The sequence below is a fragment of the Trichechus manatus genome, unplaced genomic scaffold (genome assembly GCF_000243295.1).
Source record: "Trichechus manatus latirostris isolate Lorelei unplaced genomic scaffold, TriManLat1.0 scaffold00037, whole genome shotgun sequence".
In the NCBI taxonomy this organism is placed as follows: Eukaryota; Metazoa; Chordata; class Mammalia; order Sirenia; family Trichechidae; genus Trichechus; species Trichechus manatus.
Window position 1 is genome coordinate 6,307,503 of NW_004443973.1, and position 21,485 is coordinate 6,328,987.

General features: G+C 38.1%; 1 protein-coding gene across 1 annotated transcript in view; it reads left to right on the forward strand.

The window, feature by feature from the left end:
* Positions 1-21,485, forward strand: part of PDE11A (phosphodiesterase 11A) — a 436,579-nt gene that overhangs the window by 136,919 nt on the left and 278,175 nt on the right. Inside the window, exons 3-4 of the mRNA XM_004375469.1 lie at positions 15,984-16,073; positions 20,922-21,062. Of these exons, the coding sequence (XP_004375526.1) occupies positions 15,984-16,073; positions 20,922-21,062 (231 nt within the window). The remainder of the gene's footprint in view (positions 1-15,983; positions 16,074-20,921; positions 21,063-21,485) is intronic.

Consider the following 21,485-nt stretch of genomic DNA (forward strand, 5'->3'; position numbering starts at 1 on the left):
TGATCTAGTATTTTTTTGGGGGGGTGAGGGGCAAGCTTCAGAAAGAGCAGAATAGAGCATTATAGCTCGTGTGTGTGTGTGTGTGTGTGTGTGTGTGTGTTTGGTTTGTTTGTTTAAGACATCTGTTGCAGTGGGACTGAAAAAAATACGGAAATATTTTGTTTTCTCATTATATTCTACTTCCACATGGCTTCAGCTTCTTCTTAGTCCAGCCTATCAAAATATATTTGCCTGCTTCTCCTAAACATTTATTTAGCAACTTGGTAGATCACATTGTCGGTTGGGCTTTCATGGTGGAGTTGTCTCGGATCCAGAGTGCCACCGAATGACATAAGGCAGATAGTTTCCTTTGTCAATAAAAACCCTTTCCCAGTGTGCAGTGAGTCAGGAAGTTAGAACATTGTCTCCATCCGTAGTGATCTTTAATCAATATATAAGTTAGAGTCTTATATGATTCAGTTAAGTCCTGATCCAGTCTGGAAAAGTACAGATTGACCTGAAAGGATTTATTAAAATAGTTGAATGAACTTTGAGAAAGAAAATGTTACCACAAATGTGTCGGGTGCAAAGTTTGCTCCTCACTGTAGGTGAATTATGACAATGATTATCCTTGGATCCAATCGTACCATCAGAGAGCTGAATGCTGGATCAAATTGTTCTGTCCTTTCTTGAATGGCTAAGCTAAGTAGTCATTGTGGGATGGTAAAAGAACAGTCCTCAATACTCCCTCTTGTAGGGATGGTATTATGGATGAATATTTCCCCACAAAATATGTGTTGTAAATCCTAAACCCTGTACCTGTGGTTATAATTCTATTTGGGAATGGGTTTTCTTTGTTATGTTAATGTGTGTAGGATGTGTCTTAAGTCCATCTTTTTTGAGATATAAAAGAGATTAAACAAGCAAGTGAGCAAACAGAGATGGGAGAAGAGAGATGCATGCTACATGAAGATTGTCCAGGAGCAGAAGCCCAAAAGAGACAAGGACCTTCCTCCAGAGCAGACAGAGAGAGAAAGCCTTCCCCTAGAGCTGGCACCCTGAATTCAGACTTCTAGCCTCCTAAATCGTGAAAAAATAAATTTCTGTTTGATAAAATCACCCATTTGTGACATTTGTTAGAGTAGAACTAGATAAGGACATTGTCCAATGAAGTATATTATGCATCATCTTTGTAAGGACACACGGAAAAGTTTCCTCTCAGGTCTCAGTTAAGGAAAAGCTGTGTCTCTTCTGAACTCATTTGGTTTTATTTTATTAATACTGTTAGTCTTGTAACAGGGACAATTTTGTCTTTGCTTTGGCAGCTAGGAAGCAGAGACAAATGTGTTGTCTACTTTAAGAAACTGTACAGTGCTCTTGTAGAGGATGGATGTGGTACTAGGAGAGCACAGAGAAGGGAATCACTAATTCTTGGTTACTTGAGTCAGTTCTGTCTCTTCAATACCTCGATCACACCTTCTTCGTACTTGCATTTGAGCTTTTACACAGTTCTCTTTCCATCTGGTATACCCTGCTCTCTTTTTCTCAGTTTATCAAATTCCCACTCAACCATTATGACCCAACTCTAATTCAAGTTATTATTTGGAGCCTTTTCCAGATACTCAATAATTTTATTCCTCCCCTGGTATTTATGGCCTACAGCCACATTTTAAATTATATCTTTTTTGGTAGGCTTCCTTCCTCTTCTTTTCATATTTTCAAAGCATTTTCTGAACTAACATTATATGTCAGGCAATGGCTAAACACTATAGGATTAAAAAGTTCATTATCACAAAGTATCTATAATATATTTAAGGGAAATGACATATGCCTAGATAGATTTATGTAATGAAGAATGTGGGATGAGTTATGGGAAGTCAGTGAAGGGAGTAATTGTATAGGGGATATCAGAGAATGTATAAGTCAATTCAACTAGTCTCATAAGCTGGATAGAGATTCCATTTCTGAGACTATGGCAGACTAGATACTCTGAACAACTATCAGCAAAAACAACAAATGCAGAATGAAGTTTTTTCGTTGCTTTTTTTTTAAATCTTAAAGTAAGAGAACTCTTAGATGCCAAAAATGAAATGAAATCAGGAAAACAGAAAGGTAAACAAATTTTGAAGTTGTCAGCTTTCCTAGGGGCCTTGATCAACAACTTGTGACCTTGAACTGCTTTCATTTTGCTAGCTACATTGGGACACAAGGGATAGAAGATAAAGTATAGGACATACCCAGAGTGGATAGCCTGACAAGACACACCCATGTCAAGTTATGACCTTAAAAACTATACCTCAGTGAAAATGTAAACTGAAAAATAATACTACCCTACGTATGGTGACAGTAAAGAAACCTAATTAATACTAGGTGAAAGACAAATCTCTGAGAATACAAAACCACATTGTGTGGGTTTAGTACCATTATGTGGGCTTGGTATGAAAAAGTTCAAGCTGATAATTTGTTATAACATGCTTTAAATCAAAAGTGCTCCCGGCAGTAGGCAGAACAAATAATCTCTGGAGTATTGCATCTTAAACTCTGGACTTAAATACTTCTCATTGGCAAAGTTCCATCAAACATGAGCCCACAATTAAAACATTACCAGGTAAACAAAGAAACAAAAGATCATGAGCAAGAGCCAGCAATTTCAGTCCTGCCAAATCTTTAGCTAATAGAATTATCAAATTAATACTATAGAGAAACAAATGAGAGTATAAAAATATGAGAAAGGAAAAGAAATAATAAAAATAGAAAGGAAATTGCAAGAACCAAATAGAACTTTAGAAATAAAAAATGTAGGATATATTAAATAGCAGAATTAACACAATAGTAAAACTAGGAGCCAGAAGACAGATGTGAAGAAATTGCCTAGAATCCAGCGCAGAGAAACAAAGATGGAAAATATAAAAGAGAAGTTGAGATTTGGAAGATCTAATATATGTCTAATCATAGTTCTAGAAAGAAAGAATAGAAACTATGAGAGGCAATATCTATTTTATTTTTTCCCATACAAAAATTTATGCATACATTGTTATGTGACTCTAATTGCTGTCCTCATACTGTGACAGCACACTCCTCCTTCCCACCCCTGATTCCCCATGTCCATTCAACCAGCTCCTAACCTTCTCTGCCTTTCCCATCTCACCTCCGGACAGTAGCTGCCCATTTAGTGCCTTGTATCTACTTGAGCTAAGAGGCACACTCCTCACGAGTATCACTCTATGTCCTACAGTCCAGTCCAATCCCTGTCTGAAGAGTTGGCCTCGGAAATTGTTTTAGTTCTGGGCTGAAAGAGAATCCAGGGGCCATGCTTTCTGGGGTACCTCCAGTCTCAGTCAGACCACTAAGTCTGGTCTTCTTACTAGAATTTGAGTTCTGCAACCCACCTTTCTCCTGCTCCACCCGGGACTCTCTGTTGTGTTCCCTGTCAGGGTGGTCATTGGTGGTAGGTGGGCACCATCTAGTTCTTCTGCTCTCAGGCTGATGAAGTCTCTGGTTTATATGGCCCTTTCTGTCTCTTGGGCTACTACTTTCCTTGTGTCTTTGGTGTTCTTCATTCTCCTTTACTCCAGGTGGTTGGGACCAACTGGAACATCTTAGATGGCCGCTTGCAAGGTTTTAAGACCCCAGACACCACTCACCAAAGTAGAATGCAGAACATTTTCTTAATAAGCTTTGTTATGCCAGTTGACCTAGATGTCTCCTGAAACCATGGTCCCCAGACTTCTACCCCTGCTACTCTGTCCCTCAAAGGGTTTGACTGTATTCAGGAAACTTCTTAGCTTTGGTTTAGCCCAGTTGTGCAGACTTCCCCTGTAGTGTGTGCTGTCCTTTCCTTCACCTAAGATAATTCTTATCTACTATCAGGTTAGTAGATAACCCTCATCCTCTCTCCCCACCCTTGTAACCATCAAAGAATGTTTTCTTCTATCTTTAAACATTTTCCTGAGTTCTTATAATCGTGGTCTTATATAATATTTGCCCTTCTGTGACTGACTAAATTCACTCAGCATAATGACCTCCAGCTTCCTCCATGTTATGTTTCACAGCTTCATCACTGTTCTTTATCATCTCATAGAATTCCATTGTGTGGATATACTATAATTTGTTTATCCATTTGTCTGTTAATGGGCACCTAGGTTGTTTTCATCTTTTTGCTACTGTGAACAGTGGTGCAATGAACATGGGTGTGCATATATCTATTCATGTGACAGCTTTTATTTCTCTAGGATATATTCCAAGGAGCAGGATAACTGGATCGTATGGTACTTCTATTTCTAGCTTTTTAAGGAAGCACCAAATCGATTTCCAAAGTGGTTGTACCATTTTACATTCCCACGAACAGTGTATAAGTGTTCCGGTCTCTCCACAACCTCTCCAGCATTCATTATTTTGTGTTTTTTGGATTAATGCTAGCCTTGTTGGGGTGAGGTGATATCTCATTGTAGTTTCGATCTACATTTCTCTAATGGCTAATGATCATGAGCATTTCTTCATCTGTCTGTTAGCCACCTGAATATCTTCTTTGACGAAGTGCCTGTTCATATCCTTTGCCCAGTTTCTAATTGGGTTATTTATCTTTTTGTTGTTGAGGTTTTGCCATATCTTGTAGATTTTAGAGATTAGATGCTGATCAGATTTGTCGTAGGCAAAAATTTTTTCCCAGTCTGTAGGTTGTCTTTTTACTCTTTTAGTGAAGTCCTTTGATGAGCATAAGTATTTGATTTTTAGGAACTCCCATTTATCTGGTCTCTCTTCTGGTGCTTGTGCATTGTTACTTAGGGTTCGTATTGTGTTTATGCCATGTATTAGGGCTCCTAGCGTTGTCCCTATTTTTTCTTCCATGATCTTTATCGTTTTCAATTTTATATTTAAGTCTTTGATCCATTTTGAATTAGTTTTTGTGCATGGTATGAGGTATGGGTCTTGTTTCATTTTTTTGCAGATGGATATCCAGTTATGCCAGTACTGTCTGTTAAAGAGACTGTCTTTCCCCTAATTAATGGACTTTGGGCCTTTCTCAAATATCAGCTGCTCATAGGTGGATGAATTTCTGTCTGGATTCTCAATTCTGTTCCATTGGTCTAGGTATCTGTTGTTGTACCAGTACCAGGCTGTTTTGACTACCATGGCGGTATAATAGTTTATAAAATCAGGTAGTGTGAGGCCTCCCACTTTGTTCTTCTTCTTGAGTAATGTTTTACTTATTCGGGGCCTCTTCCCTTTCCGCGTGAAGTTGGTGATTTGTTTCTCCATCTCATTAAAAAATGCCGTTGGAATTTGGATCGGGATTATATTGTATCTCTAAATCACTTTGGGTAGAATTGACATCTTCACAATGTTGAATCTACTTATCTATGAGCAAGGTATGTTTTTCCACTTATGGTTTCTTGCAGTAGTGTCTTGTAGTTATCATTGTATAGATCTTTTACATCTCTGGTTAGATTTATTCCTAAGTATTTTATCTTCTTTGGGTCTATCGTAAATGGTATTGGTTTGGAGATTTCCTCTTTGAGGTTCTCTTTGTTGGTGTAAAGGAATCCAACTGATTTTTGTATGTTTATCTTGCATCCTGAAACTTTGCTGACATCTTCTATTAGTTTCAGTAGTTTTCTTGTGGATTTTTTTGCATTTTCTGTATAGAAGATCATATCATCTGCAAATAGAGATACTTTGACTTCTTCCCTACCAATCTGGATGCACTATATTTCTTTTTCTAGCCTAATTGCTCTGGTAAGGACCTCCAGCGCAGTGTTGAATAAGAGTGGTGATAAAGGGCATCCTTGTCTGGTTCCTGTTCTCAAGGGGAATGCTTTCAAAGTCTCTCCATTTAGGATGATGTTGGCTGTTGGCTTTGTATAAATGTCCTTAGTTATAGTGAGGATTTTCCCTTATATTCCTATTTTGTTGAGAGTTTTTATCATGAATGGGTGTTGGACTTTGTCAAATGTCTTTTCTGCATCGATGGATAAGATCATGTGGTTTTTGTCTTTTATTTATGTGATAGATTACATTGATTGTTTTTCTAATGTTGAACCATCCCCGCATACCTGGTATAAGTCCCACTTGATCATGGTGAATTATTGTTTTGATATGTTGCTGATTTCTATTGGCTAGAATTCTGTTGAGGATATTTGCGTCAATGTTCATGAAGGATATTGGTCTGTAATTTTCTTTTTTTGTGGTGTCTTTACCTGGTTTTGGTATCAGGGTTATGCTGACTATGTAGAATGAGATTGGGAGTATTCCACCCTTTTCTATGCCCTGTAATACCTTTAGTAGTAGTGGTGTTAACTGTTCTCTGAAAGTTTGGTAGAATTCTCCAGTGAAACCATCCGGGCCAGGAATTTTTTTTTGTTGGGAATTTATTAATTACCTTTTCAATCTCTTCTTTTGTTATGTGTTTATTTAGTTGTTCTACCTCTGTTTGTGTTAGTTTAGGTAGGTAGTGAGTTTCTAGAAATTTGGCCATTTCCTCTAGGTTTTCAGTTTTGTTAGAGTACAATTTTCCATAGTATTCTGTTATGATTCTTTTAATTTCAGTTGGGTCTGTTGTGATATCACCCATCTCATTTCTTATACAGATTATCTGCTTCCTCTCCAGTTTTTCTTTTGTCTTTGGCCAGTGGTTTATCAATTTTGTTGATCTTTTCAAAGAACCAGCTTTTGGTCTTGTTCACTCTTTCAATTTTTTTTTCCATTCTCTATTTCATTTAATTCTGCTCTAATTCTTATTATTTCCTTTCTTCTCACACCTGAGGCTTCTTTTGCTGCTTTTTTTCTACTTGTTCTAGTTCTAAGGTTAATGTTTTGATTATGGCCCTTTCTTCTTTTTGGATGTGTGCATTTGTTGCTATAAACTAACCTCTGAGCACTGCTTTTGCTGTGTCCCAAACGTTCTGGTAGGATGTGTTTTCATTCTCATTTGATTCTATGAATTTCTTTATTCCATCCTTAATTTCTTCTGTAACTTAGTAGTTTTTGAGCAAGGTGTTGTTCAGTTTCCATGTGTTTGATTTTTTTTTCCTTGCTTTTTCTGTAGTTAATTTCTACTTTTATGGCTTTATGGTCAGAAAATATTGCGATGCTTTGGAGTTTGTTAAGGCTTGCTTTATGGCCTAATATGTGGTTTATTCTGGAGAATGTTCCATGTGCATTGGAAAAGAAAGTGTACTTGGCTGCTATTGGGTGGAGTGTTCAGTATATTTCTATGAGATCAAGTTGGTTGATTGTAGCATTTAGCTCTTCCGTGTTTGTTGAACTTCTTTCTGGATGTTCTGTCCTTCACTGAAAGTGGTGTGTCGAAATTGTCTACTACTATTGTGGAGCTGTCTATCTCTCTTTTCAGTGCTTGTTAGAGTTTGTTTTATGTATTTTGGAGCCCTGTCATTGGGTGTGTAAATATTTATTATAGTTATGTCCTCTTGGTGTATTGACCCTTTAATCATTATATAGTGTCCTTGTTTATTGTTTGTGGTGGATTTTACTTTAAAGTTTATTTTGTCAGAGATTAATATTGCCACTCCTGTTCTTTTTTGAGTGTTGTGTGCTTAATATATATTTTTCCATCCTTTGAGTTTTAGTTTGTTTGTGTCTTTAAGTCTAAGGTGTGTCTCAACGGATCGTGTTTTTTTAACCAGTCTGCCACTCTCTATCTCTTTATTGGTGCATTTAGACCATTTACATTCAGCGTAATTATTGTTAGGTATGAGTTTAGTGCCATCATTTTGATGTCTTTTTTTGTGTGTTGTTCACAGTTTCTTTGTTCCATTTAATTTTCTGTGCTGAGTTGTTTTTCTTTATGTGTTTTCTTTTCATCTTTTTCATTGTTGTTGATTTTGTGTTTGCTGAGTCTTCATATTTTTTATTTTACTTGTAGGATTGTTAGTTTCCTTTGTGGTTATCTTAATATTTACCCCTACTTTTCTAAGTTTATACCAGTCTTTTATTTCTTTATATCACCTTGACTTCCTCTCCATATGAAAAATCTATGTCTACATTTTTTAAGTCCCTCTTTTTTGTTTTAATGTTGTCATCTTTTACATATTGACATCTGTTTCCCTATTTTCAGTGTTTTAGCTTTGATTTACTTTTGTGACTTCCCTATCTGGGTTAATATGTGGTTGCTCTGTCCTGTGTTCTATTCTTGGGTTGTTATCTGATGTTACTGATTTTCTGACCAGAGGACTCCCTTTAGCATTTCTTGTAATTTTGGTTTGGTGTTTGCAAATTCCCTAAACTTCTGTTTATCTGGAAATGCCCTAATTTTGCCATCATATTTGAGAGACAGTTTTGCTGGATATATAATTCTTGGCTGGCAGTTTTTTTCCTTCAAGGCTTTATATATGTCATCCCATTGCCTTCTTGCCTGCATCGTTTCTGCTGAGTAGTCCGAGCTTATTCTTATTGACTCTCCTTTGTAGATACTTTTCGTTTATCCCTAGCCGCTCTTAAAATTCTCTCTTTATCTTTGGTTTTGGCAAGTTTGACTATAATATGTCTTGGTGACTTTCTTTTGGGATCTACCTTATGTGGGGTTTGATGAGCATCTTGGATAGATAGCTTGTCATCTTTCACAATATCAAGGAAGTTTTCTGCCAACAAATCTTCAACAATTCTATCTTATTTTCTGTTATCCTCCCCTGTTCTGGTACTCCAATCACTCATAGGTTATTCCTCTTGATAGAGTCCCACATAATTATAGGGTTTCTTCATTTTTTTAAATCCTTTTATCTAATTTTTCCTCAAATAAGTTGTTGTCAAGTGCTTTATCTTCAGTCTCACTAATTCTGATTTCCATTGCCTCAATTCTGCCTGTATGACTTTGTATTGAGTTGTCTAATTCTGAAATTTTATTGTTAGTCTTCTGGATTTCTGATTGCTGTCTCTCTATGCATTCTTGCAGCCTGTTAAATTTGTCATTATACTCTTCTCTAATCTTTTTAATTTCCTCGATTGCGTGTTCTGCGTTTTGCTTAATTTCGTTCCTAATTTCTTGAAGAGTTCTGTATGTTAATCTTTTGTATTCTGCCTCTGGTAATTCTAAGAAATTTTCCTCCTCTGGAAAATTTCTAGATTCTTTATTTTGGGAGCTTCCTGAAGCCATCATGGATTGCCTCTTTATTTGGTTTGATATCGACTGTTGTCTCGGAGACATGAATAAGTTATTATATTTATTTATTTTCTGTTTGCTTACTGTGTCTTAACTTCTTGTTTTGTTTTGATATGCCGAAATAGGCTGCTCATATGAGCTAGTTTGATTATTGGCACCTTTGAATCTCTAATGTTCTGTCACCAGGTGTTCAGATATGTTACTAGGTATGTGAGCTAAGGAGTCTGCCCACTCCTCCCATATAGATTCACTTCAGGTGCCCGGTTAGATAGCTACCAAGTGTGTAGGCTCTCACTTACAGTCCTAGACAGGTATGGGTGATTGGTGTAGGCACAGGCATCTGGCTGCAGCAGGGGACACACTCTAGCAAGGCGGGGGCCACTCCCGAGTGTCTAGGAGGAAGGTGTGTCCCTGTTCCCTAGAGTGTGTAGGTGGGTGGGTTTTGCAGCCAGACTAAGAGTACCTAATGTTGTTGGCTGTTAGGACGGGGAGGCACCTCTTATTCATGGGCCCCTCTTGCAGGTGGCTAAGTGCATGGGTGGAGCCACCGGTCTTTAGGCCCCTCATGTGGGTAGGTGAAGACCCTGATTAATGGGCAGGGCAGCGTCAAATGTCAAGGACCTGCCTCTTTACAGCTTAAACAGTTGAAATTAGAGTTCTGGTAAATACCTTGTTGTAGTGTGGTAATGAGGGCCTACGCTGTTGAGATGGGCCCACTTAAGTCTATGCAGGGAAAAGGCACTCAGTGTCTGTGGATCCCTTATGCCTGTGCCTAGGCAAAGGAGCTGTGCCTACCCTGGATTCCTGGCTTAGGGGAGCTGGCACTTTATTTTTGCCTGTTTGTTAATTTGTTCACTCTCCAAGACCGGAAGAATGGCTCAGGGCGTGTGACAGATCTTACTTCTGGCCCAGGGGACTTGGCAATTTCCGAAGCCGGTCTGGGACCCAATACAGAGCAGGGTGTGGGGAGGTAAATGGGAGAGAGGTTTTTCCCTAAGAGGGGTGTTTTTGATCCATGCGGTAAGCCGTACACAAGTACTTATCTTTCTTGGAAGGTTGCTTCTCACTGGTTCTGGGTGGCCGTGTAGACTCTTGGCGGCTAGGTCTTTCCTGGTGTGGAAAATGCACCTCCTGAGCACAGCTCCTTGCCTGCCGCACTGTTTACCCCTGAGCTGATTAAGTCTGAAGGGCTCAGGCTCTTGCTGGGTCAGGTCCGGCAACTCCTCACTGCTTCCGAACCATCTCTCCCTCCCCTGCCACTCAGGCTGGTTCCTTAACTGCCTTTGATGTTCAGGGCTCCCAGATTTCCATATATAATCGAATCACTTGTTTTTTGGGGGCTTTGTTTTAAGAGGGTCTACCAGAAGCGTCTGACTACTCTGCCGTGTTGGCTCTGCCTCCGCAATATTTCTAAATTAATATTTTATTTTATATGATATAAAATGTTTTTATGATTTAAAAAGCCCTGGTTGTGCAATGGTTAATTGCTCAGCTGCTAACTGAAAGGTTGGTAGTTCAAATCCATGCAGTAGCTCTCCAGGAGGAAAGACTTATTGACCTGATCCTGTAAAGATTACATCCTTGGAAACCCTGTGGAGCAGTTCTACTCTGTCATATAGGGTTGCTATCAGTCGGAATTAACTCGATGACTAACAACAACAACAAAATATATACGTAACCAAAATAAATAATTAAATATAAGGAATCAAAAAATGACCAATAGAATTTTGATAGATAGAAATGGGTGTGGGAAACATGGAGGAAAAGAATTCCAGGTGTTACAGATACTAGAGACATAGTAAAATATAGGTTATTTTTGAGGAGTAAGCTCAGGGAGTTGTCCAGTTTAGCTGGAGATAGAGTGTATATACTTAAAGATACAGCTAGGGCCAAGTCTTTGAAGGACTTCAATGCCAAATTAAGAAGTTTGAACTTTAGTCTATATTCTTTGTGAAACTATTGAAGGAGATTGAGCTACTCGTCTCATGAGTATCATTAAAACTAGGTGGTAAACTTGAGAGCAGTGATGGTATCATATAATTTTTTGTTCATACTGCATTGGTAACACAGTGCCCAACATGGCAAAGCAGTCAGGAAATTTGTTAAATTGAGTTGATCTGTACATTCCAGGTACAGTGAGTAGGATGTTGAGTTTTGTCATTTACTTTTGTCTGGATACTACTTATAGAGGCACTAACTTGATCACTTAGAGTACAGAAAATAAGACAGCATGAGTCCCTTGCCATTCCAAATGCCAGGTTAAATGTTCCATAATGGGTTTAAATTAGCAGACTTTTTGTTGTTGTTGTTTTCCATTTCCACTGAAGAATAAGAATCGGAGCAACATTGTGATATGAGAGGGTTGTTACATTTATATGAGAAAATTTCATGAAAGTGACATTATTAAACATTTAAATGGAGGGAGATTGTGGAGTTGCTTTTCCTGAAGGTCGTGACAAGCAAATACCACTCATTTGTCAGGAGTGAACTGGGGGGTGCTCTGCCAGACACGGGTAGTTTAAAGAAATAACCAAACCAATCTAATTTACGTGCTTTCCTGATAGTACTTAATATTGTTCACAAAAAATAGCTTATACCATTTGGAACAAGTATTTGAAAATTTTAGACTAAAAACTAGGCTTAGCAGAAATAAGATTTGATGAGGATTAGGAGATTTTCTATTGACTGACAGTGTGACCTTGGGCTGTTCCTAGCCTCTTGGGAACATCAAGTGCGCCCACTGGGCCTAAGAGTGGTACTCTAAGACGGTATAGCTGACAGAGCCTGGTTCCCAGTCCCTGAATCACTGCCCACCACCCAGCTGGAACTACACCACAGGATCCTCACCTGTAGGCTCTGCTCTGCCATAGCCCCTACTTAGGATCAGTTCTGTAACTCTAAGAATGTTGTGCCCCACACTTAATACCTGAGTTTCTTTAGCCTTGTTCCTGAGCACTGCTACCCAGCCCACCTCATATGCCAGCCCTGGTCTGGATCTCTGACTGCTCACTGCGTGAGCTCTTTCTTTTTCTTGCTATTCTCCCTTGTCCACCCTCTTTCCCCTACTCCACACCGAGAGTATAACTGATCACTGAACCTGGAGGCTCAGGCTTTGCTACCTGCTGACAGGCTCCCTAAAGCCAGTTTCTTGTCTACTTAAACATTGCTGATCCTCTGGTCTCCATAACTACACTCTAACAACCATCAGAGTGGCCTGTTATCTGTTCAGGAGTTTTCTTAAATCAACTGCCTGACAGATGGTCACCTGAGGTCTGTTGCCCAGTTATCTCTAGAAATAGGCCATGTCCACTATTCCAGAATTTCTTTCTGCTTCAGCAGCTGTATTTACCTTTCTTATGACTGACTGCTCATACACTGAAAGAATCTCACTCTAGTCCCAGCAGTCTGCCTTTTTGTATTACAGTTAACTGGGCCATCATACAAAAGATATGAAGGATAGATGTTACCTTGGGAGACAGGAACATGTTGAAGTTAAGAAGGTGAGTTCTAGGGTCAAACCACTTGAGCTGAGAATCCAGTTTGACACTGCTGGCTAGGTGACCTTGTCAAGAACTGTGAAGGGTCTGAGATTTTATTTTACGTGCAAGCTAATTAGTTAGCCTGTCACAGTTTCACGGATGCTGGCAAAAGACACAAGACTCCTGGATCAGAGACAAAGGACAGTTTATTATTCACAGCAATAGCAGTAGTCAGAATATCATAATTTGTACTGGTTCCCTGATCCTCAATTCCCACAGGGCAATGCAGAGAGGGCCAAATGATATCTGCACACACAGTGGAACAGTGGATTGTGTTATAGAAGAGGAACCTTAACAGAGAGAGCACATATTTTATAGTAAGCCTGCCTGACCTCTGCCCCAGAGGGTAATGCTATCTTAATTATACTGGATGGTAAGCAGTTCTGCCTTTTTCCCTGAAAGGAAATGCTATCTCTATCTTCCAAAGCTGTTCAAACAAACATCCTTGAGAAGAGAGCCAGTGCCTCAATTTGCAAGACATGTAGAAACATGAAAGACCCACCGGGAATTATCTTCGGCAACTTTGGATAAGTTCTTAAAGCCTTAGTTTTCTCATCTCAAAAATGAAATTAATGGTATATACCACATATAGTGGAGCCCTGGTGGTGCAGTGGTTAAGAGTTCAGCTGCTAACCAAAAGTTTGGCAGTTTGAATCCACCAGCCTCTTCTTGGAAATCCTATGGGGCAGTTCTATTCTGTCCTATAGGATCGCTATGAGTTGTGATCGACTCGAAGGCAATGGGTACCATATATAGTTGTGGGGATCAAATGATACGGTACCTATAAAATGCTTAGGTACATATAAAATGCTTAGCGTCATACCTGACAGATACCGAGGACTTCATCATCATTAGTTATTACTATTATACATCATTGTTTCTTGAATAAGATGCCAGGATGTTTAGTGAATTCTTTTTTTTCATTAGCAAATAGAATATTGTGGCTCAGTGATGTTTCTAATTATTTGAATCACTAAATATTAACATTAAAAAGGACCAGAAAGATTACCCAGTAAAACCTGACATTTTACAAATAAGGAAACAGATTCAGAGAGGTTAAGTGACTTGTTGAATTTCACACAGAAAAGGCACAAACAGGACAAAGAATATCTGATTTAAAATTCAAAATGTTTTTAATTATACATAGTGCCCGAAGCTCAATAAATATTGGCATTACAAATGAACTGAAGCAAGACTATATTAGAAAACATTCCGTGTGTTCATTTGGCCACCCTTTTCTTCCTACTTGCTTGACTTACAAAACCACCTTAAACTTGGCCAAAAAAAAAAAGTGATGGAAGGAGAGTTAAAATATGTAACCCAGATCTCCTTTTCTCTGCCTCCATCATAATCATGCTGTCTGTGGCAGAGAAAAAACAGAAGACTGAAAGGAAAGTGCTTTCTGTATATGTAGGTGATGTTGAAAATGGTTCCATTCTGGCTAAAAACAGAGAAATTCTGGTAGAATATCTGGCAGCATTCTGTCAACAGCTTTGTGCTGGTTTATCAACAAGCTTCCTAAGGCATGAGGGGAAGTAGTGGGGAAGGGGAAAGAGAGGGTGACAGAAAGAACATCTAGTTTTAGAAGGCAACATATTGTAAGGAATAAGCATCAGTGGTAGAATAAGATGACCTGGATTCCTGGGTGAGCTTGAGCAAGTTACTGAGTTTCCTCCTCTCTAAAATGTATATAATATCCTTCCATGAGGAGATGATGTGAGATTCAAATGAAGAAATGAAGTGAGAGTGTATGGCACGTCATAGGTACTATAAAATATTAATTTACTTTGAATCAATTCAGTGAAAGTATACAATCCTGAAAAGATTTGTAAAAATCAACTAATTGATTCTTGCACCTTTTCTTAATATGGATCCCACTGTTGAACTCTCGTCTTTAAGAGTGAGGCCATAACTTTAGCTTCTGTAGCACTCTATGGTGCTTTCAGGGATTCTAGGTCAGAGTTGAGCATGCCCAGGCAGCCAAATCAAGATTTTAAAAAGAAAGAAATGATAGGGAATGTGAACTGTCCATCTTTTGTTCAACTCAAGCCCTCTGCAAAATCATCCCCCTATCACGTAATTCAGTTCTAGGTGTTCTAGAGGTGTCTCACACATGCTCCTGAGCAGGTGGGCTCCAGCTGTTGTTATCCCTTACACACGGTGAGCACTGCACTGCCCTCTGCTGGGCCCAGCAGGAACTGCTCTGTTTTGCCATTGCTCTGAGCCCCTTCACAGGGCACCCAAGTATGTGTGTATGAGGGAGAGGGGATGGGGGCGGGGGAGGGACAGATTGTGATATGAAACATACCCTTTTCCTTCTGCTTTAGAGAAGCCCTGAAGCAACGTCACTTGTTTCTTCTATGTTGTGAAGAGTTTAGGGAAATAATTCTTCCAGTTTTTACTTGGAGCATTCTATTTTTCTGAAATCAGAGATTCTGAAGATGAATTTGAGTGAGAATGCTAGAGGACACAATCTAAGCTCTTTTGCAGAAGGCTACCAAGAACCCTGATACCTAAGTTCCTGCTGGGCCCATCACACCAGGCATGTTTAAATCTAGTAGCTGCCAGAGGTCTAAGTTCAAGCTGAGATCCCTGTTAGAGATATAGATGTAGAAATGAATTTATTTATATCCTGTCTTCTCCAAATGTGACTTTGGGCACTTGCCTTAAATTACAGATATATCACAATTTGTTCATTTTTTTGTTCTTCATTTATCAAAGAAGGAATACAACATGGATGAATCTTGAAAACATTATGCTGAGTGAAACAAGTCAATCACAAAAGGACAAATATTGTATGATCTCACTAATGTGAGTAACTAGAATAGCAAATATATGGAGATTAGAGGTTAATAGTGGTTACCAGGGGTGGAAAGAAGGGGGAATGGAGGGGACTTATTGTTTCAGAAGCATTGAATTTTTGTTTATGGGGACGGAAAATTTGGCAAAGTATAATTGGTGATGGTAGCACAACAGGACTGATATAACTGATCTCACTGAAGTATATACATGCAAAATGTTGAACTGGCAGATGTTGTGTTATCTATAATTTCATAACAATAAAAAAATAAGATATTTAGACCCAGTTCCTGTATCATAGCTCTCATGGTTTGTTGCTTTACTTTATGTCTTTGTAGAGAGAGAGAGAGAATGTCGCCAGTTAAAGCTTGATTTAGACCATATCGTAGTTAACTCTCAAAAATATCCCTTCTGAAGTTATTAAGACATTATCAGTGACCCTATACTCAATCTCTAGGGTTGAAATGAAACTATTACAATCAGGAATATGCAGAAAATGTGGAATTTGGTTCAGCAACCTTTTAGTGTTCTCAATATTCTCTTTGCCCCAGGTTATGCAGATGTACCTTCCTTTTTGTGGAATCGCCATATCCAACGCTCAACTCTTTGCTGCCTCAAGGAAAGAATATGAAAGAAGCAGGGTGAGTAGAAAGAAATATTGCTGACAACCCTCAAAGCTCTCTGTCTTTCTAGGTTTTTTTTTTTTTTTATTGTACTTGAGATGAAGGTTTACAGAACAAATAGTTTCTCATATCTTTCTAGTTTTTGTGAGTCATTATGCCTTTTAAAAACAGTAGATGATCTTGGAATAGTCTGGGAATTTTTTTTTTTTAATTTGTATAATCCTAGTCTATGGTTGAAGATACCTCTTAATGAATATGCCCAAATGGAAATGAATATAAATTCTCTGTAGTTGTTTAAGGAAAAAAGTGCCAGCTTCTTCTAAAAAAAAATTAATGTCAAATCTATATTGTAAGGCAACAGATATATTCTTGCTTATTTGTTGCTTTGAAACAATAATACAACTTTGTGATCTTTTACAATTGAGTTCCTTTAAGAAGTAAGGTATGATACAAACATTATTTCATTACCTCTTGCAGATGTTGTGTTTAAATTGAAAGTTTTTCTGGAAGAACATCACAAGGTACCTGGTACAATAAAGCAAATACTATTTTATAGGATTATAAAGAAACATGTTCAGAGGGATTATTTCCTATACGTTCATCATTATAGAACTAAGCAGTTAAAAAAAAAAAAAGTTAATTATCGAAGAGAGGTTTAAACTTTATTAGGCCTGATCTACTTTTAAATGTAGGAAAAATACTTCACAACTTAGAAGTATAATTAATAAGATGTTAAAAAAAAGATTTGAAATCAGTTAATCTGGTAACCAAATTGATTAAAAATTTCATTTGCTAAGCATTTTGATTCATGAATATTTCACAGGAAACAGAAGGACACAATTGACTACGATAGCCATCTTCCTTAGCAGGGTATACCACACCTTTTCTCTCATCTGGATCCTGTTTTCATCTCCAGCCCCGTAGCTTTCTATTCGCCTCCTTTCATTTGGCCCTCCAGTAATATAGCCCCCATTTTCTAGAAAACATTGTTTGTTTCACTTTCTCATACCTTTAAGCACATTTCTCACTCTGTCTTCAATGCCGTCATGTCCACCTTTACCCTCCCACTGCCAACTGCCTTGCATAATTCTTCAGGATGCCGCTCAGCCTTCCCGTTAATCTTCCCTTCTCTTTTTTTTTCTTCCTTGTATTTACTGCCTTGTTCTATTGTAGATGTTCATCATACTGTATTATAATATTTATTTATGACCCTCTTCTTCAACTACATTTTGAACTCCTCAAAGGAAGCCTCATGTGTTATTAGTCTTTGCATCCTCAGTACATGGAAACATTCATTAAACAAATATTTATTGGGTGCTACTATTTAGACCCTGTCCATCCAAAGCCCCTGCCCTTATGGAACTTACTATTCTAATGGGAACACAGATAAAAGTCATGTATAGAAATAAAAAATAATATGTTATCAAAAACTGAAAAAAAACAAACAAACCCATTGGTATAGAGTCGATTCCAACTCACGGTGACCCCATAGGTCAGAATAGAACTGCCCCATAGAGTTTCCAAGGAACAGTTGGTGGATTTGAACTGCCCACCTTTTGGTTAGCAGCCAAGCTCTTAACCACTGCCCCACCAGGGCTCCAGTGTATTATTAGGTTGTAATAAATACTATACAAAAATAAAGTGAGATAAGGGGTTAGAGACTGGTCGCTAAAGGGTAGGTTGGGAGGATGCTTATTTTAGATGATGATCAAAAGGCCTCTATAAGGAGATGAGATTTGAGCAGAGACCTGAATGAAATGGAGCAAAGCCACACAAAGACCTGGAGAAAGCATTCTAGGTAGTAGAAACATTGAGTGCAAAGGCCCTGGGGCAGGAGAATGCTTGGCCAGTGTGTTTAGAAAGCAGAGAAAGAGGGTGAAAGTGAAAGGAAATGAGATAGGGAAGTGAGCCAAGGGTCAGATGGTGACAAGGTCTGTGGACATGGCAAGGACTTCAGCTTTTATTCTGAGTGCAGTGGAAAGCCACTAGAAGATTTTAAGCAGGGAGTCTGGTTTACTTTAAAAGAGATCACTCTGGCTTCTGTGAGACAATAACCTGGCTGGGGAGGGGGAGACAAGACAGAAAGCAAGGAGAAAAGGTAGGAGAGTACGTTAATACAGGCAAGAAATAATGTGACCAGGAATGGGGCAGTGCTATGGATTGAGTTGTGTTCCCCCAAAATATGTGTTGTAAATCATAACCTCTAAGCCCGTGGTTGAAGGCAACGGATTTTGTTTTGTTTTTTATGCCTGCGGTTATACATAATCCCATTTGGGAATGGGTTGTCTTTGTTATGTTAATGATACAGGATTTGTTGGGTGTGTCTTGAGTTGATCTCTTGAAACATATAAAAGCAGCAGATTAGGCAAGCAGAGATGAGGGAAGAGAGATGCCAAGACACATGAAGATTGCCCAGGAGTAGAAGCTCAAAGAGACAAGGACCTTCCTCCAGAGCCGACACAGAGAGAAAGCCTTCCCCTAGAGCTGGCACCCTGAATTTGGACTTCAAGCCTCCTAAACTGAGAAAATAAATTTCTGTTTGTTAAAACCACCCATTTGTGGTGTTTCTGTTATAGGAGCACTAGATAACTAAGAGAGGCAGTGAAAAGTGACATATTCAAAAAAAAAAAAAAAGTGGTGAAATCTGTACGGCTTACTGATGTAGGAAATGAATGAAATAGACTTTTGGCTTCTGCAGCTAGCAAGTAAATAGTTGGGTCCGAAAACAAAAAAACAAAGAAACCAAAACCAAACAAACAAACAGACCAATTGCCATGGAGTCAATTCTGATTCTTGGTGACTTCAGGTGTTGCAATGTTTCAGTTAGCGCCAAGAGCATTAACCATTTGCACCAGCTAAGAACTTCCAGTAGCATATAGATGCCCAGATAGGTTAACCTGAGGGAGATTGTGTAGACAAAGGAAGAAGTCCAAGGATGAGCCCAGGAGCAAAAGAAAGGCAATAGAGGAAGGAGGGAAAAAATAGAGATGTTTGTGTTCCGAAAGGCAAGTGAAAAAACCTTTCAAGGAGCAGGAACTATTCCACCGTGTAAAATGCTCCCAGGGTCTGTTAAATTGAATGTAATCCTAGGTTTTCTCCTCGCTTTCTCCTATTCTGGGGCTAGTGGGCATTGTTATTTGTAAAACTTTAATCACTTGTTAGTAAAGCAGTGATTTTTAATTAGAAACAATAAAATTACTGTAATGTGATTAGTCTGTGCAAGATGCAAGACACAATTAGTTTTTCCTCTGAGATAAATGTTCTTATATATAGATCCCAGAGGCTCTATCCACAGAGTCACAACAAATTGAAAAGTTAAATAATTGTTCAGTTAATATGATCAATCTGAAGAAAAACTCTGGATAATTAAGGGAATTATGTTTATCCCCTTAATAACAGGGACTTTTGTTCATAATTATTCAAATAATTGCCTCATTTTTAATGTTATATTTGAGCATGACATTATTGAACATTGCCCTTTTACAGTGATCTCCTGTCCAAATGCAAGACAGTCAAGACACACTCAAAACTTTTCTCACCCCATTGGTATTTCTCTTTGCTTTTGGGATCATAGAGCAATCCATGGCCTTTAGTCCATTCTCAGAATCTTTCTTTAGAAATGGCACTACCCAGGACATTTGGTCCTTTTTTAATTGCTCAGTGAGCTAGGCCTATTTCATGGATCCCTTAACTCATTCAAATGCTTTTCTACCTGAATAGACTCAGAGAAGAAATTTCACGTTTCAAATGGTTTCAGGACAAATCAAATTCATTACCAAAGTTGAAAATTAGTCCCATCTCTGGGATAATGATTAACACCATCTACCTGAATAGATGTGAATTTGAAAACTCATGACATCCTCTTGTGAGAGGTAACCTGAGGTTACACATCTTAATAAATTCTGTTGAATAAAGCACCCTCTGGCTAGCTCACTGGCTGTGTAATTTTCCGATTGCGCGCTGATAGAAGCATAATAACTAGCATTTCTACGTGGCCCAGTATTCTCAAATCTCTGGAAATATGCATGTCGTAAAAAATTCCAAACAAATATTATTTTAATGCAAACATTATAAGATAACTTAATTGGATAAAGTGACAGCTTATTACAATTGAATTTTTAAATGAGTACACAGGTTTCAGATTAGAATTTAAGTTTTTTTAAGAATTCACGTGCTTCTCATTTTGTTGTTTTAACAGAAATTTTAATGCTGTTTTCCTTCCTGAGATACATAGTAGTGTCTAAACGTTCTCCTAGACTGGTTGGAATGAAGCAGCACTTCTTGTGTGGAGGGATTAATGGAGGTTTTATATATATTTTTGAAGGCTCTGAACCCTAATTAACATTTACCTCTATGATTCTTTCAGAGTTCTGTGAGAGATGTGTATTAGTAATAATAACACTGGAATTTGAATAAGAAGCTATTTCTTCCTGATGGTGAGGAAGAACTGCTTTGTAATTTCTGAAATAAATGTGCTTTGGAGGGAAAGCAGATGTTTGTTATTTATAAAATGTTGAGTTTTATGTGGTTGCATTGCAGAAAAACTAATGTAGGAAGGGGGAAAAGCTTATACCTAGTGAGTATGTGAATCCTGCTATATGGACTGACACTAATATTAAGTTGTATTTTGTAGTTCAAGAGTGTGTTATAAAACAAAGTGATGGAAATCTGTCATGAAATCATAAATGCTTTAAAAATGACCCACACAAAAGTGTTTGTTTTTATATTTCATTAGTGCAAAGGCTAAATGGAATTTTTAGCAAAGAAAGAAAAAGGCAAGAAAAAAACCCAAAAAACAGAACAGAACCAACAACCATTTTCTTGAGTCCTATATCCGTCTAAATAGGTCCATTTCATCTTTTCTAGGCTTTACTAGAGGTGGTTAATGACCTCTTTGAAGAGCAGACTGACCTGGAGAAAATTGTCAAGAAAATAATGCATCGGGCCCAGACTCTGCTGAAATGTGAACGCTGTTCTGTTTTACTCCTAGAGGACATTGAATCACCAGTAAGCGATCTTCCTTTTATTTTTTTATTTTTATTTTTTTTATCTTTTATTGTACTTCAGGTGAAGGCTTACAAAACAAATAGTTTCTCATGAAACAGTAGTACACATGTTGTTTTATGACATTGGTTAACAACTCCACAACATATTAACCCTCTAAATTCTCAACCTTTTTATTTTTTGATGAAAATACACATAGCCAAAGATATACCGTTTCAAAAATTTCGACATACACAGTTCAGTGACATTGACTATGCTCTTCCAGTTGTGCTGTTATTCTCACTTAAGATGAAGGCTTACAGAACAAAATAGTTTCTCATTTAACAATTACTACAAATGTTGCCCTATGACAATGGTTAATCTCACAACACATCAACAATATCCTTACTCAACCTTGGGTTCCCTATCACCAGCTTCCTTGTCCCC